This window comes from Syngnathus acus, chromosome 12, assembly GCF_901709675.1.
Source record: "Syngnathus acus chromosome 12, fSynAcu1.2, whole genome shotgun sequence".
NCBI lineage: Eukaryota > Metazoa > Chordata > Actinopteri > Syngnathiformes > Syngnathidae > Syngnathus > Syngnathus acus.
This window is the reverse complement of record NC_051097.1, coordinates 5575637-5589057: the sequence shown is the minus strand read 5'-3', so window position 1 is coordinate 5589057 and position 13421 is coordinate 5575637. Positions and strand designations below refer to the sequence as shown.

Sequence of the window (13421 nt, the reverse complement as noted above, 5' to 3'; positions counted from 1 at the left end):
CGTGCAGACTAAGAGCCACAGCAACCCCCCAATGTACGTATTTACACTTTTTGTAATTACACAGCGAGACGACTATTTTGCTGTCTTTCCAGTTCACTCAGAGAAATGAACCAAATACACCGCGTTGACGTCACACTCCAAGGACCTCTAAAGAGCACACGCACAGTATACGTCACGAAACTTAAAGAATATTGTATAAAGACTTGCGAGTCGTGGTTATACTTTTGCCTAAGCAAAGATGAGCACATGAGTATTTAGATGTCCCGGTGCAACAGCGGGTGTTGAACGCAACAGCCCATTCAAAAAAATTGAAAGATAACTGAATAAAACGAAACTTTAAAGGTTTTTATTTAAAAATTATATAATTCACTCATACCGAGCATTAACAGATTTTATTCACGCTTTTATGTCAATTTCAAATTTGGCATAGAAAACCACAGAAGAAGAGCGCATGAACCGTAGAAGAAGAGTGGCGCCAAAGTGCCATGGCGGCTGACAGTTTGTAGCGTGACAGCAAAAGCGCCACAGAGTCCTGCAAGTTTAAAATATCACCTTTGCACCGTGTTTGTGGATTTAATTACGCCGCCATAATGCAGATCACTTTGAAAACTTTGCAACAGCAGACGTTCAAAATCGACATCGACGAGGAGGAGACGGTAGGACAAACAACATAAAAATCATGTCATGCGAGGTTCATGGAGCTAGAAGCAATGTTTCTTTTACCTTTTTGTGTAAACCGCCCTTTTGTATGGTTTAAAAAACGACTGGTGTCCATCAGGACTTTAAGAAACAATTTATCTACGTTTTACCTCCGTTTAGTGTACTGGCTGAAAAGTCATCAATGCTTAGTCATAGCCCACTACTATTTATAACGTGAACAAAACCCCAAACTAAACTCTCCGCCATAATGAACTCGATACAAAACGTTGAATTTCAAGCGACTATATGATATAAATGGTACACTCAATGTAATTCTACATTTTACTAACAAATGAGAGGCTATCTAGATGACAAGAGAAGAGTGACTTCAAGTTAGTTTTAGGTTCGAAGACTCCATGTTGAATGAGAGTCTTTTATGGCTACAAAGTAGTTTGGACCTTGTATTATATGCCTTTAAATGTTGTGGCTGGGCATATCCTTTTGTGTAAAAATAATAATAAAGCGACAATTTAATGTGTCATGTTTCGCTTAAAGGTGACAACATTAAAAGAGAGGATTGAACAAGAGAAGGGCAAGGACAATTTTCCTATTGCCGGGCAGAAACTCATCTACGCTGGTACTGTACTGTATCCTGTTTTTACCGTATTTTGTCCAATCACTGTTAGAAATGAATGTATTTTTTTTATTGTTATTCTTTAAACAATAGCTTGCCATACCTCAATATACAGTTGTGCTTTGAGATACAATTACTCAGTTGGATTGGTTGTGTATCTCCAAAAAACATCTCAAGGCACTCCTGTACAATAGACGTTTAACGAATCAACAAGAATACGTTAAAGTAGAGTATTTTTTTTTTTTAAATCTCCAAATATGGTTGAAATCATAATAACTTCTGTTTACTTTTTGCCGCATAGGTAAAATCCTCAGTGATGACTCTGTCCTCAAGGAATATAAAATTGATGAAAAGAACTTTGTGGTCGTCATGGTGACAAAGGTATCACAGCACCTTTGTTTTTCTCAGTTTGTAATAATAAATACTGGTCAGCAGGCCAGCATAGTGGGTTGGTTTCCTACCACATTCCAAAAACAAGTGGTATAGAAAGGGATGGATGTAATGTGGTGTTGTTTTTTTGTCCTAATTAAGCCTAAAAAGGCCCCTTCTGCAGCTCAGCCGTCACCAGCCACATCGACACCCAGCACGGCGCCTCCTCCTCCGACGCCGTCGTCAACTGCCTCACACAATCCAACCGAGCGACTTCCAGCGGACGGACAAGCCGATGCAAGGCGACCTGCCGCCGCCGCTGCTGCTGCTGCTGCTGCTGCTGCTTCAGATACGGCCGCCACGGCCGTTCCTGTTCCCCCCTCAACGGGGTAACTGTGAAAATGGCAGTAATTTCCTGGCTTTTGTGGCATTCATGATCCTGACTCATGACAGTCTGCTTTCAGGGTCTGGGAGACGTTTGGCAACTTAATGGACGAGGCAGGTTCAAATGTTGGTAAGTTGAATACAAACGGTTACATGATGTAGGTGGGTGTCTATTTTGTCTAGAATTGAAATAAAAATCCCAGTGAAAGCCAAATGTCAGCATCAAAATCACATGAGTTTAAAGAACCACAAGAACCAAATCAAGGTCTGTTTTTAGCAAAAAAAGCTGGACAATACTGGACCGGGTTGAAAGTCCCTACAAAAACAGGAAGTACTACGACTATTCTCGTGACACATAGCACTCGCTAACTTTATACAAGAGCAGCGATACAGTCAGTAGAAGTAGTTGATGCATGTTGACATCAAGCATTAGCCGTCTCCCAAAACAAGGTAGAACATTTAAGTGAAGCCATATCATCTCCAATATTTGAACCAACCACCAAAGTGTGCTTTGTTGGCGTTGCAGTGACGGGCTCGTCGTATGACTCCATGGTGACGGAGATGATGTTGATGGGCTATGAGAGGGAGCAGGTTGTGGAGGCGTTGAGGGCCAGCTTCAACAACCCCGACCGAGCCGTGGAGTACCTGCTCTCGGTAAGAGCCGACATTCGGTCGACAAGGCAATCATCCGACTTTGCCGCCCTGTTCAGTTTCCATTTCAAAAACATCATGACTCCTTCTGAAGGGTATCCCAGGCAGGGACCAGCCTCGGGGCAGAGGGTCCGACACGGCGTTGAGCGGAGCGCCAGCCGGACCAACGGGAGACCTAAATGACCCGGACAACATGGGCGCCTCACAGGGCACAGGTAGCTCAAGTTGTAACACAAACGACTTCATGTCCAATCCTAACATAACGGTTGTCCTGTCAGATAATCCGCTGAGTTTCTTAAGGAATCAGCCGCAGTTCCACATGATGCGCCACCTGATCCAGCAGAACGCATCACTGCTTCCCGCTCTGCTGCAAGAGATCGGTAGGGAAAACCCAGAGTTGCTGCAGGTGAGGTTCTATGGGCTCATACAAAAAATCCCTGTAAAAGCCAGAAAATGACCATATATTGTAAAATGTGAGCCGCTGTTTATACTATGACAAACCATCACCTACATTCCAATAACAGCCATTCTGTTCTATGGATACCGGGTACCCTTTTCCTAGTTTGTGTGGTGGCGTTCCAAAAAGAAAGTTAATTTCCCCTGCCGCAGGAAATCAGCAACCACCAGGAGCACTTCATTCAAATGCTTAACGAGCCTCTCCCCGAGTCACCGGGACCCATGGCCCAGGACTCTGGGAGCTCCGGAGGCGCGCCGAGCGACCCGCAGAGCGGCAGCAACATGAGCTACATCCAGGTCACCCCGCAGGAGAAGGAAGCTATTGAGAGGGTGAGGACAAGGGGGCGGGGTTGGAATTAAACAAAAATACTATGCTTGACTCAAACTACAAAAGTGATTAACTTTGTTTTTGCATACAGATTTTGCGCTTTCACAGGAAGGCATTGTTCCACTTTGGCGGTTCCACAAAGCATGTTAGAATATAATTACTGCATATCCCATTTGTGTGTGTTGCAGTTAAAAGCGTTAGGCTTTCCAGAGGGACTGGTCATCCAAGCCTACTTCGCGTGCGAGAAGAACGAGAATTTGGCTGCCAACTTCCTTTTACAGCAGAACTTTGATGACGATTGAGAGATGACCAACTTGTGCGCTTTTGTTTTATTTCTTATGTTTGATTGTCTCTATTGAATATAAGCCATTTGCATCACCTCAGCTTCCAAAAATGATTTCACCATTGAATTGATTAATTAGTAGTTAATCTTTTTTTATTTTCAAATAATTATATATTTTTTCTGTGTAAAGGAAAAGTATGACTTAAAATGGCTGTAAACTGTACACATACCCAATGTCTTGTTTTGTTTTTTAAATGAACCAGCTGAAGTTAAGTGCTTTACACACATAACAATACTTGTCTTAATCTAAAATAAATTTCCCATGTGCACTCCTGTGGGTGCCCCCCCATTGCAACAATTTAACCAATTTGTTGCTGTTTCATATTTGTTTGATTGTCACCTCCGTGCTTCCTCCACCTACATGTTGGCAAGAAGCAACATGTGCTAAATGCGTGAGTGTCATACCCATGACCCTGAAGTGGCCTGTAGACCTCATAGATGTATTTATTTATATTATATTTATATATTTAAATAATTAAAACGTCCATGAGGTGTACTTAATAGCAGGCCACTTCATTAGGGAAAATTCTTGGTAAAAGCTTAACTGCCCTCACCTCACCTCCTGATTGGCTGTTTCCTGTGTGACGTCATTCACGGACATTTCAATAGGAACACTAAACGAGGTAAAATAAAACCTAATAAATAAATAGGAAATAAACCATCCATGAGGTTTAAATACATAGAAAACAAAACATCTAAATAAAACTTCCATGAGGTGTACCTAATAACAGGCCACTTTATTAGGGAAAATTCTTGGTCAAATCTTAACTGAAACTGGAAAAACGACCCCCTCCCCTCACCCCCACCTCCTGATTGGTTGATTTATTTGTGACGTCATGAGTTGTACCTAATAACAGGCCACTTCATTAGGGAAAATTCTTGGTCAAATCTTAACTGCCCTCACCCCCACCTCCTGATTGGCTGTTTCTTTTGTGACGTCACTCACGGACAATTCAATAGGTACTCTACACGAGGTAAAAACAAATAATAGCTCAAATAAACAGTCTATAACACAGGTGTCAAACTCAAGGCCCGGGGGCCAGATAACGTGAACGTGGCCCCTGTTCCCTCATTAAGTGCACCTGTGGCAAAAGTTGGGCTCCTGCAGGACGTGAAAATGAACTGATCTTTTCACTCAGGTGTGTTTAACGAGGGTAACTTTGAAAACATATATATTGGAACGCGGCCCCCATTCCCTAATTAAGTGCACCTGTGGCAAAAGTTTGGCTCTTGCAGGACGTGAAAATGAACTCAACTTTTCACGCAGGTGCGTTTAACGAGGGTAACTTTGAAAACATATTGGAACGCGGCCCCCGTTCCCTCATTAAGTGCACCTGTGGCAAAAGTTTGGCTCTTGCAGGACGTGAAAATGAACTCAACTTTTCACGCAGGTGTGTTTAACGAGGGTAACTTTGAAAACATATATATTGGAACGCGGCCCCCATTCCCTAATTAAGTGCACCTGTGGCAAAAGTTTGGCTCTTGCAGGACGTGAAAATGAACTCAACTTTTCACGCAGGTGCGTTTAACGAGGGTAACTTTGAAAACATATATTGGAACGCGGCCCCCGTTCCCTCATTAAGTGCACCTGTGGCAAAAGTTTGGCTCTTGCAGGACGTGAAAATGAACTCAACTTTTCACGCAGGTGTGTTTAACGAGGGTAACTTTGAAAACATATATATTGGAACGCGGCCCCCGTTCCCTCATTAAGTGCACCTTTGGCAAAAGTTTGGCTCTTGCAGGACATGAAAATGAACTCAACTTTTCACGCAGGTGTGTTTAACGAGGGTAACTTTGAAAACATATATATTGGAACGCGGCCCCCGTTCCCTCATTAAGTGCACCTGTGGCAAAAGTTTGGCTCTTGCAGGATGTGAAAATGAACTCAACTTTTCACGCAGGTGTGTTTCACGAGGGTAACTTTGAAAACATATATTGGAACGCGGCCCCCGTTCCCTCATTAAGTGCACCTGTGGCAAAAGTTTGGCTCTTGCAGGACGTGAAAATGAACTCAACTTTTCACGCAGGTGTGTTTAACGAGGGTAATTTTGAAAACATATATATTGGAACGCAGCCCCCGAGGACTGGAGTTCGACACCCCTGGAAGCTAGGGTTAGGGTTTCAAACAACTCGTCTGATTTGAAACAAGTTACATTGACGTCATTTTAGCATGTTAATGTCGAAAATAAAATGAGAATAAATGAATAAAAATTCCACTGATTCTTTATTTGAAATACATTTTATTATACCGTAAAATACAAAACATTTAATAAAACAAAGTTTTTTTTTATCTACAAATGTACAAAGATCAAGATTATATTACATTTTTTAGTTTTGGCTATATAAAAACAAAAACAACCCCTTTTTTTTGTTCAGAGTCACTCATTCCATTATAAAAATAGGGAGGTTTCCTTATAAATTATTGCACTATGCGACTTGCAGTGCATTCTCAGATTGCCTTCACCACTCCAAAACCTGATTATTGAGAGAGGGGACACACTAGAAATATGGCACTTTGTCACGGCTTCTTTGGTACCTTTTTTGGGCAAAAGTCACTGAGCACCAGTTAGTATAAATTAATTCACACAGCACCTGAGGTGACAGGTAAAATGTGAATATGTATAAATATAGCTAGGTATTAATAATACAGTGTCATTGGCAATTTAATGAAGGTCTTTGGAGTATTTCCATGTGAGATTCCAGTTGCTGGTCCTCTTTGAGTTTGGTCACATAAATAAAGTTGACTTCCAGTTTTGGGTCCCGTTCCGACCTACGTTCGCAGGTCTCGTCTTGATTGTCTTTAGCTGTGAACGCCACAGCATGTCATTTGAATGTCTGTGTTTTGTAGTTTTGTTTTTTCGCTTTCCTCCTCATAAGTGTCTCTTCATGTGGAGGGCCAGGTGGTCCGATCTGGAGAAGGCCCGATCACATTTCTGGCACTGGAACGGCCGGTGGCCTGTGTGCTTCCTGTAGTGGCGCGTCAACTCGTCGGAGCGTGCAAACTTCCAGCCGCAGCCCTCCCAGTCACAATGGTAAGGCTTCTCTCCTAGTTTTTGGGACACACAAAATAGTGTATTATGTCAGGGTTGTCCAAAATTGTTGAAAAAAAACCCCAGGAGCAATTTGCGGCCTGTGGCAAATTTTCTCTTCACAATATTCTAAATTATAAAATTAAACATGCATCATAGAAGCTTACGTGTTTAATGTTACACGACTACAAATACAAATTGTGCACGACGCTGTCACAATTGCAGTAATAACTATAAAATACCACTAGGTGGCGGTATCACCATCAAACGTCAAATTCCCTGACCAGTTTGACAGGTGTCTTTAAAGCCTGAGTGTTTGCACTTTGTTTTTAAATTTGTTATACGGAGTTACTTTCTTTTTACACGATCAGGGCAGTCAAGAATGTTGAAATACGACTTCATAAAGGTTTACGATGGTAATGATCCATAATGTGATACTGCAATAACTTGACTTGGAGGGCTTTTAAGTGTTTAATTTTGCTTTTCATTTAATTTTCTCCCTGCTATTTCAAAACAAAAACCTTGTTGGAGCCTAATATATTTAAACCTTTGTTGGTACACGGCATATAATATAACCACAAATGGTTGATGGGAAAACTTGTAATTGAGCTGCAAAGGCTCAACTCAGCGTTTGTTTTGGAATAAAACGCTTGAAACTGTAACCAGTAATGTGTACTGCTTGTACAACAGTAAAGTACACAATATATTTTTAATCTAAAAAAAAATTCAAAATGCTCCCCGTTTGATGACTAAATGAAAAAAAAATTATAACTACATCAAGATCACCAATTGAAGTAGTTATGTGTTTGTATGATTTTTATGGAGTACAATAAGTTCTATCCACAGTGTTGCCGCAGAATAAAATACTCCTTTTTTTGTCAGAAAAACAACACAGGTTCATTTTTGTTCCCTATCATAATTTTCCAAAAGCAACATTTGGAGATGTTTGCCTTTTATTGGCTATACTACAGCATCAAGGTGTTGTGAAAGCATCTGAGAAGTACTCCACAAGAGCTCTGCGTTGGACTGCTTACCTGTGTGCGTGCGGTGATGCGCTTTGAGGTGCGAGCTCTTGGTGTACGTCTTCCCGCAGCCGACGTAATCACAGGTGTGCGTGGCGACGCGCTTCCGGGGCCACGAGCGCCGCCCGCGCTTAGGCTTGGGCTCCTCTGGTAAGCAATCACCGCTGGAGACCATGAGGGGGTCTGCGTAAAAAGAGGAGATTTTAAAGCAAGGTGGTGTACGTACAAACTACAGAGAGATCCAGTGGAAAACAAGTCATAGCCATACAAGAAAAACAATACGTTTCATTTGCTTCACATCTGGTCTGGTTTCTGCAACTCTACGATTAAGAGACGGTTCCACGTCCAAGGCCGTGGCATGTCGGTTTTAATCCCTTTCAAGCGCTTGTTTTAGGCTGTAATTACAACCCACCATGTTGTATAGGCTCTATTTAAAAAAAGATTTCTTTGACAATCTGGTCTTTGTTAGTGTCTGCATTTCTTTCCTTCCGACTAATGCACGGACGTTGACCATGGCGTGAGTCGCTACCTTGGTACTGCTGCATGGCGGTGGGCTGAGGGTAGGCGGTGTATCCCTGCGGTGAGCTGTGGTGGTATCCGTGGGGAGGTAGAGGAATCTGAGCGTGAGGGTGGCCCAACACCTGGTGCTCACGGCTGAGGGGGTGATCTGGGGAGAGCGACGAGGACGAGGACAGGCGGCCGCCACCCGTCATGGAGGAGCGACCCCCGTTTCCGGGAAAGCCGTGTAGCTCCAGCTGGCCAGGCCGCTGCCGGTGCAGGTCCATTGATTGTGAGATGGTACAGTTACTAGGGGCCTCCTGCTTTATCCGGTGGCACGTAAAGGGCGGCGACGCCCGTGAAGAGGGGCGGTCTGGCGCTGCGCTAACGCAAATCTTGGGGCTGTACTGCCCCAGGTCCACCGTGGTCTTGACCACGAACTTGCCGTGCAGGCTGGTGGGGTGGAGGTACGCCGGGTCCAGTTCGGGTCTCATGAGTTCCGCCACAAAGCCCCCGGACGGCGAGACGTCACTGATGTCCGGTATGGTGTAGAGCAACTCGGCTGAGCCCTGAGGGGACGGCGGCAGCAGCGGGTAGGAGGAAGAGAAAGAACCGGGCGAGCTGGGTGGCAAGGCTTGGATGGAACCGCACGCCATGACATCGTCCTGCTGTTGCTGCTGCTGCTGTTGCTGCTGCTGGAGCATGGAGTTGGACAGAATGAAGTCATAGTCCAAGTCCAGGTCAGGCTCACTGTCTTTCTTGGACATGCTGGGGCTTGTGGTGCAGGTGGCAGTAGGATGGTCTGGGTCCGAGCTTCCACTTGGCACGCTGAGTCGCTTAAGATGGGACAGCTCCTCCTTCCATCTCTAAAGGAAAGTTACAGAGGCATTAATGAGGGGTTAGGGTTAGGGAGCCGGTTCCCAGACATAACTCTTTGTTCCTTTTCATGAATCAGACCAGTTGCTGACCTGTAAAGCAAGTGTACAGTAGGGAAAGCCATTTGTGTACTCTTAAAGTACAACAATCTACCTCTTCCTCCCCGAGAGGTATAAACCTAAATTGTTTTCAAGATTCCTCATCTAAAAGTATGTATATTAGATTTGGTTTGGGCAGCTAGCTTTAGACACTGGTATCAAAGTTCCATGTGGATAACAGTTAATCTCTGGAGGTAGTAGATAGTATAAATCGATAAATCAAGAGATTATACCTGTCAAAAGTACAATAAGGTCCTGTTATCTGAAAGTCTAAGTCTAGAAATGCATCCAATCGGGTTGGAAGTTCATTTTGGGTCAGCCTCTTTCCTCGAAGGTCGAATTTGCTACCTCATCAGTCTTGATCATTTGAATCCAAGGTGGCGATCATTAAACTGTTCCAGATCCAAAAAATTGTCCTAATACCAACAGTTAGACGGTAGAAATGTATTTATAGGTAAGATGGCTGAATGAAGCACTAGCCTGCAAACTATCCCAAAAATACATCCAATTGGGTTTGAGTAGAGTTAAGTCCAAAAGTACTTGGACAGTAAAAAACAGACTTTCAGCTTTAATTTCAGATGTTTTACATAAAAACAGTGACAGATGTTTTTTTGGTCTTTTGGATAGAAAGACTCCAAAATATGAAGGCCATCAATGTTGCCAAATTGCCATAAGCATAGTCTATTGGCTTGAGATCAGGGTCATGACTTGACCATCGATCAATATCGAAATGTTTTGAAAACATTTTTCCTTCATAATATGTTGTGTCATTATCCAGAAAAATGGTTTTAAATCCATCTCACAGTTCAGAATGACATAGGATGAGGTTTGCTCTCCCCTTTCTATTACTGCCTCTGTGATACAAGTTGATATTTGTTGTCATTCCAGAACATGTCCTTTTTCCCCTAAAGGTTTAGTTTAATCTCGAGATTTACAAGTAAAAGTACTCATATTTAGGTAAATAAATAATAAAATAAATAAATATTTATATAATCCCCAAAATTAATTTCGGAGCAGATTTATCTTAATTAATGGTCTATTCAAATTGATATTATCCGGAATGACAAATGTTTTATGAATGCCATGCCTTTTAAATTAAAGCGGAACTGAACGTTTGCACTTCAATGATGTACGTGTTGGTTGTTTTCAGTCCAATTTCATTGTGTACAGGACAGGACATGTTGTTAGTATTTATATATTTGAGTACGTTTGTTCTTTACTACTTTTTCCAGTTTTATGTAAAAAAAAAAAAAAAAAAAAAATAATATATATATATATATATATATATATATCATAAAAGCATTTGTGGATATTGTGCAATCTCGTGTAATAATTATGATCATTTTGGCCATTACTGTCATTAGTGTTCTCATAAGAAATTTAAACCATGCTATAGTTAAATAAGTTTGTGTCACAGGGAGTGAGCTTCTTTTGTGTTTTGGATCTTGCAGACACTTTTATAAGAAAAGCGCAACTCCTCTAGAGTAGATTGTTGTACCCATCAGGTTGTCGTTGTACTCACTAGGTTGGTACTTACTATGGTTTTGGTCTTGACAGCGGGGCTGGTGAAGGTGGAAATGGATGGCAGCAGGGTCCCTCCTAAAGCCATCTCGACGTCATTTGGAGGCTGCCTACAGATAGACGACAAAACAAAAAATAAAGTGCCGGTCCTGATGTTGTAAGTCCTTGGTGGTGGTCTTAAAAAAAAGAAAAAAAAAAGTCACCTCATTCACGAAAAAGTTCTGATCGAAGTTGCAAAATGTGAGGATTGTTAAAAAAGTAGCCCCGTTCCGCTGTGTCAAGACATACTGCGAAATAAGAAGTCCCCCACGCGTGGGTTACTGATTATTTTTGTTGTGGGAAGACACGAAGGCGCCGGCCGTGTTGGTGGGGGCTGGGGGTTGGGGGGGATTCCCTCGCTGGCCACGCGCAAAATGAGCGGTGGCAGCGCGTCTTGGTGCGTGTGGACTGGGAGCTGCGCGCGGAGTCGTGTCTCTTAAAGCGCCGACTGAGGCTCCACCCCGTCGCCAACGGCAACCGGGTCCAAAACAAGAGCAGCGCGAGGCTGCGCGTTGTTTGTGTTAGCAACAGTTACCCATGCGCACTTTGCGCTTGGTCTTGTGAAAAGTGGCTGAAGACTTGTAAAAAGTTATTCACCGGAAGAATCGTTTATTGTGTCAAGGAGGGTCACACGGTCGCTTATTTATTTACACGTTTACAATGGGGCGCCATAGTATGGTGACTTTACTCGTAAGCGATGGCTGCCTCGTTGCATTTCTTCTGTTTGCCTTAAGAGGGGACAAATTCACCCCAGCCTGTTCACGTTGCGATTTAAAAAAAAAAAAAAAACATCGATACTATTCAATTTAATGTTCATTTAACAATATGGCAAAATATGGCATACTCACAAGAGATGTCGTTTATTAAATGTATCAATGCGTGTAGATACAGGTGTTTTTTTTAACCTGGCAAAATTGGCTGAAGAAAGTTTTCTGTGGCCAACCAATCAGAGGGCAGAGAAATGCTGACGCCTTTGAGGTCCAGTGAGGTGATTTGCATCTTTGAGTCTAACCCTATGCGAATTTAGTTTAGGTTACATGGGACAGCAAATAAATGCTGAAATCTCATTGGACAAAGAAAAAATATCTTACGTCTATATACAGTACTACCAAAAGAGACAACACGAACTTGTCTAAAATGTCGTAAAATTGATATTTGATACTCACTAGTGGAGCTTGAGGTCTGTGGGGACCCTGGACCGCCACATCGCGGGCCAGGCCAGATAATTGACTTTTGTCAGATTTTTCTGTAATTTTTTTCAAGACTTTTACTGTCCCCCATAAAAAATATATAAATATTTTTTTATATAAAAGGTTTTTTGAAGAATTGTTTGGCTTTATAAAAAATAAAATAAAAAGCATGTTTAGCGGACCCCCGGAGATATCCTTGCCCCGCCCCAAGGCAAACATCCTGGCACTGCCAGTGTTGACACTTATTGTAGCCAAAAATCACCATAAAATACTGCTGGTTATTACAGACATCGTTTTATTTTACTTTTTATACACTTCTTTCCATGTTTCCAACCACCTTAAAAGACAATGCTAACTTGTCATTGGGGTTTCTTGGAAATCAGAGAGTCATAGTATCGCTTGGGTATCGATACTACATCAGAAGAGGAAATTTCTAATTCCCACCACCTGCAACAACACAAGACTAACTCGAATCGCGAGTTATGAAAATCTGTCATGAGAAAAACTCACCCGGGCAGCTATCACAATGGCTGTGAGCGCTTTGCAGTGCTGCGTTTGAACTGGTTTTGAAGTGCTTGTGTTTGCTCAGAGCTAGAAAGCTAACACAAGCCTCTTTCTCTCTCTCGTTCGCTCTCTCTCTCTCACCCGATCGTCTTTTTGCGACACAATTACAATTGGCCAAGTTTTGAGAGCAAACAAAACTCTCCGCCACTCATCCTGCTTGCATCAGGATCTTGTCCCTTGGGCATGTCAACAAACTGCCGTCATTCCAACAGGACACACTGGAAGTGTCAATGTAGTTTTTTTTTTTTTTTTTTTAAGATTACCTGAGTGCATGCTCCTTTTTTTTTTTTTGTTGGCCAACACATGCAAGACAGTGGTGGGAAAGAAACATTTTGTGGAAGAGAAAACATATCCCGCGGGGATACACACGATCTATTAGGTAATCTGTCTAAACATCCCATTCGGATGTCTCCTGTAAACACAAGGCAATGGCTTTATCCTGGAGTACTCCCCAAGCTAGTTCAATGTGGGCTACGGCCATTGTAGCCTGCTTCTTTATGTAGCCGGATAATGCAATTTTTGAAAATGATCCATGCTTAGCATGGCAATAAGAAGCACAGTGGTGAGGGGGGAGAGTGAAAAGAGATAAAGACTGAGAAAATGACACCACTGTCTTGCTGTTTTCTATCCTCCTTTCAACACAATGAACGAAGGCTTAGTGTGTCCTGCTGAGTAAAATACAACGGAACTGTGGCATAAAGTACTATTTTCCGAAAGGAACTATCTCCTTAAAGTCAAGAGTTCAAACCCAGCGTCAGGCGTGATGTCACACGTTACCTC

The 13421-nt window shown here is 42.5% G+C and overlaps 2 protein-coding genes and 2 long non-coding RNA genes across 7 annotated transcripts; 3 read left to right on the top strand and 1 right to left on the bottom strand.

Moving 5' to 3' along the window:
* The first annotated feature begins 446 nt into the window (after positions 1 to 446).
* Positions 447 to 4107, top strand: rad23b (RAD23 homolog B, nucleotide excision repair protein). Of its 2 annotated transcripts, XM_037265980.1 has the most exons (10): positions 447 to 656; positions 1195 to 1276; positions 1575 to 1654; positions 1805 to 2031; positions 2107 to 2156; positions 2553 to 2680; positions 2772 to 2892; positions 2956 to 3083; positions 3287 to 3463; positions 3650 to 4107. In XM_037265980.1, exons 1-10 carry the CDS (start codon positions 591 to 593, stop codon positions 3761 to 3763), a joined length of 1173 nt encoding a protein of 390 aa, XP_037121875.1. In that variant the 5' UTR covers positions 447 to 590; the 3' UTR covers positions 3764 to 4107. The 2 variants fall into 2 exon arrangements, with proteins under 2 accessions (XP_037121875.1, XP_037121876.1); XM_037265981.1 differs by lacking the exon at positions 1195 to 1276 and having other exon boundaries at positions 453 to 656.
* On the top strand, positions 663 to 1151 carry LOC119131492. The gene is made up of 2 exons (XR_005099677.1): positions 663 to 925; positions 1018 to 1151. It is a non-coding gene; the product is annotated as an uncharacterized LOC119131492 (long non-coding RNA).
* A 1002-nt stretch (positions 4108 to 5109) lies between the features above and the next one.
* Positions 5110 to 6163, top strand: LOC119131363. The gene is made up of 2 exons (XR_005099644.1): positions 5110 to 5893; positions 5954 to 6163. It is a non-coding gene; the product is annotated as an uncharacterized LOC119131363 (long non-coding RNA).
* Positions 6164 to 6328: 165 nt separating this feature from the next.
* On the bottom strand, positions 6329 to 12663 carry klf4 (Kruppel-like factor 4). 3 transcript variants are annotated; one of them, XM_037265737.1, is made up of 5 exons: positions 12588 to 12663; positions 10850 to 10958; positions 8385 to 9219; positions 7868 to 8038; positions 6329 to 6850 (listed from the first exon to the last, which is right to left on the bottom strand). In XM_037265737.1, exons 2-5 carry the CDS (start codon positions 10934 to 10936, stop codon positions 6675 to 6677), a joined length of 1269 nt encoding a protein of 422 aa, XP_037121632.1. In that variant the 5' UTR covers positions 10937 to 10958; positions 12588 to 12663; the 3' UTR covers positions 6329 to 6674. The 3 variants fall into 3 exon arrangements, with proteins under 3 accessions (XP_037121632.1, XP_037121630.1, XP_037121631.1); XM_037265735.1 differs by lacking the exon at positions 12588 to 12663 and adding an exon at positions 11052 to 11300; XM_037265736.1 differs by lacking the exon at positions 12588 to 12663 and adding an exon at positions 11052 to 11300 and having other exon boundaries at positions 10850 to 10954.
* Positions 12664 to 13421: the final 758 nt, after the last annotated feature.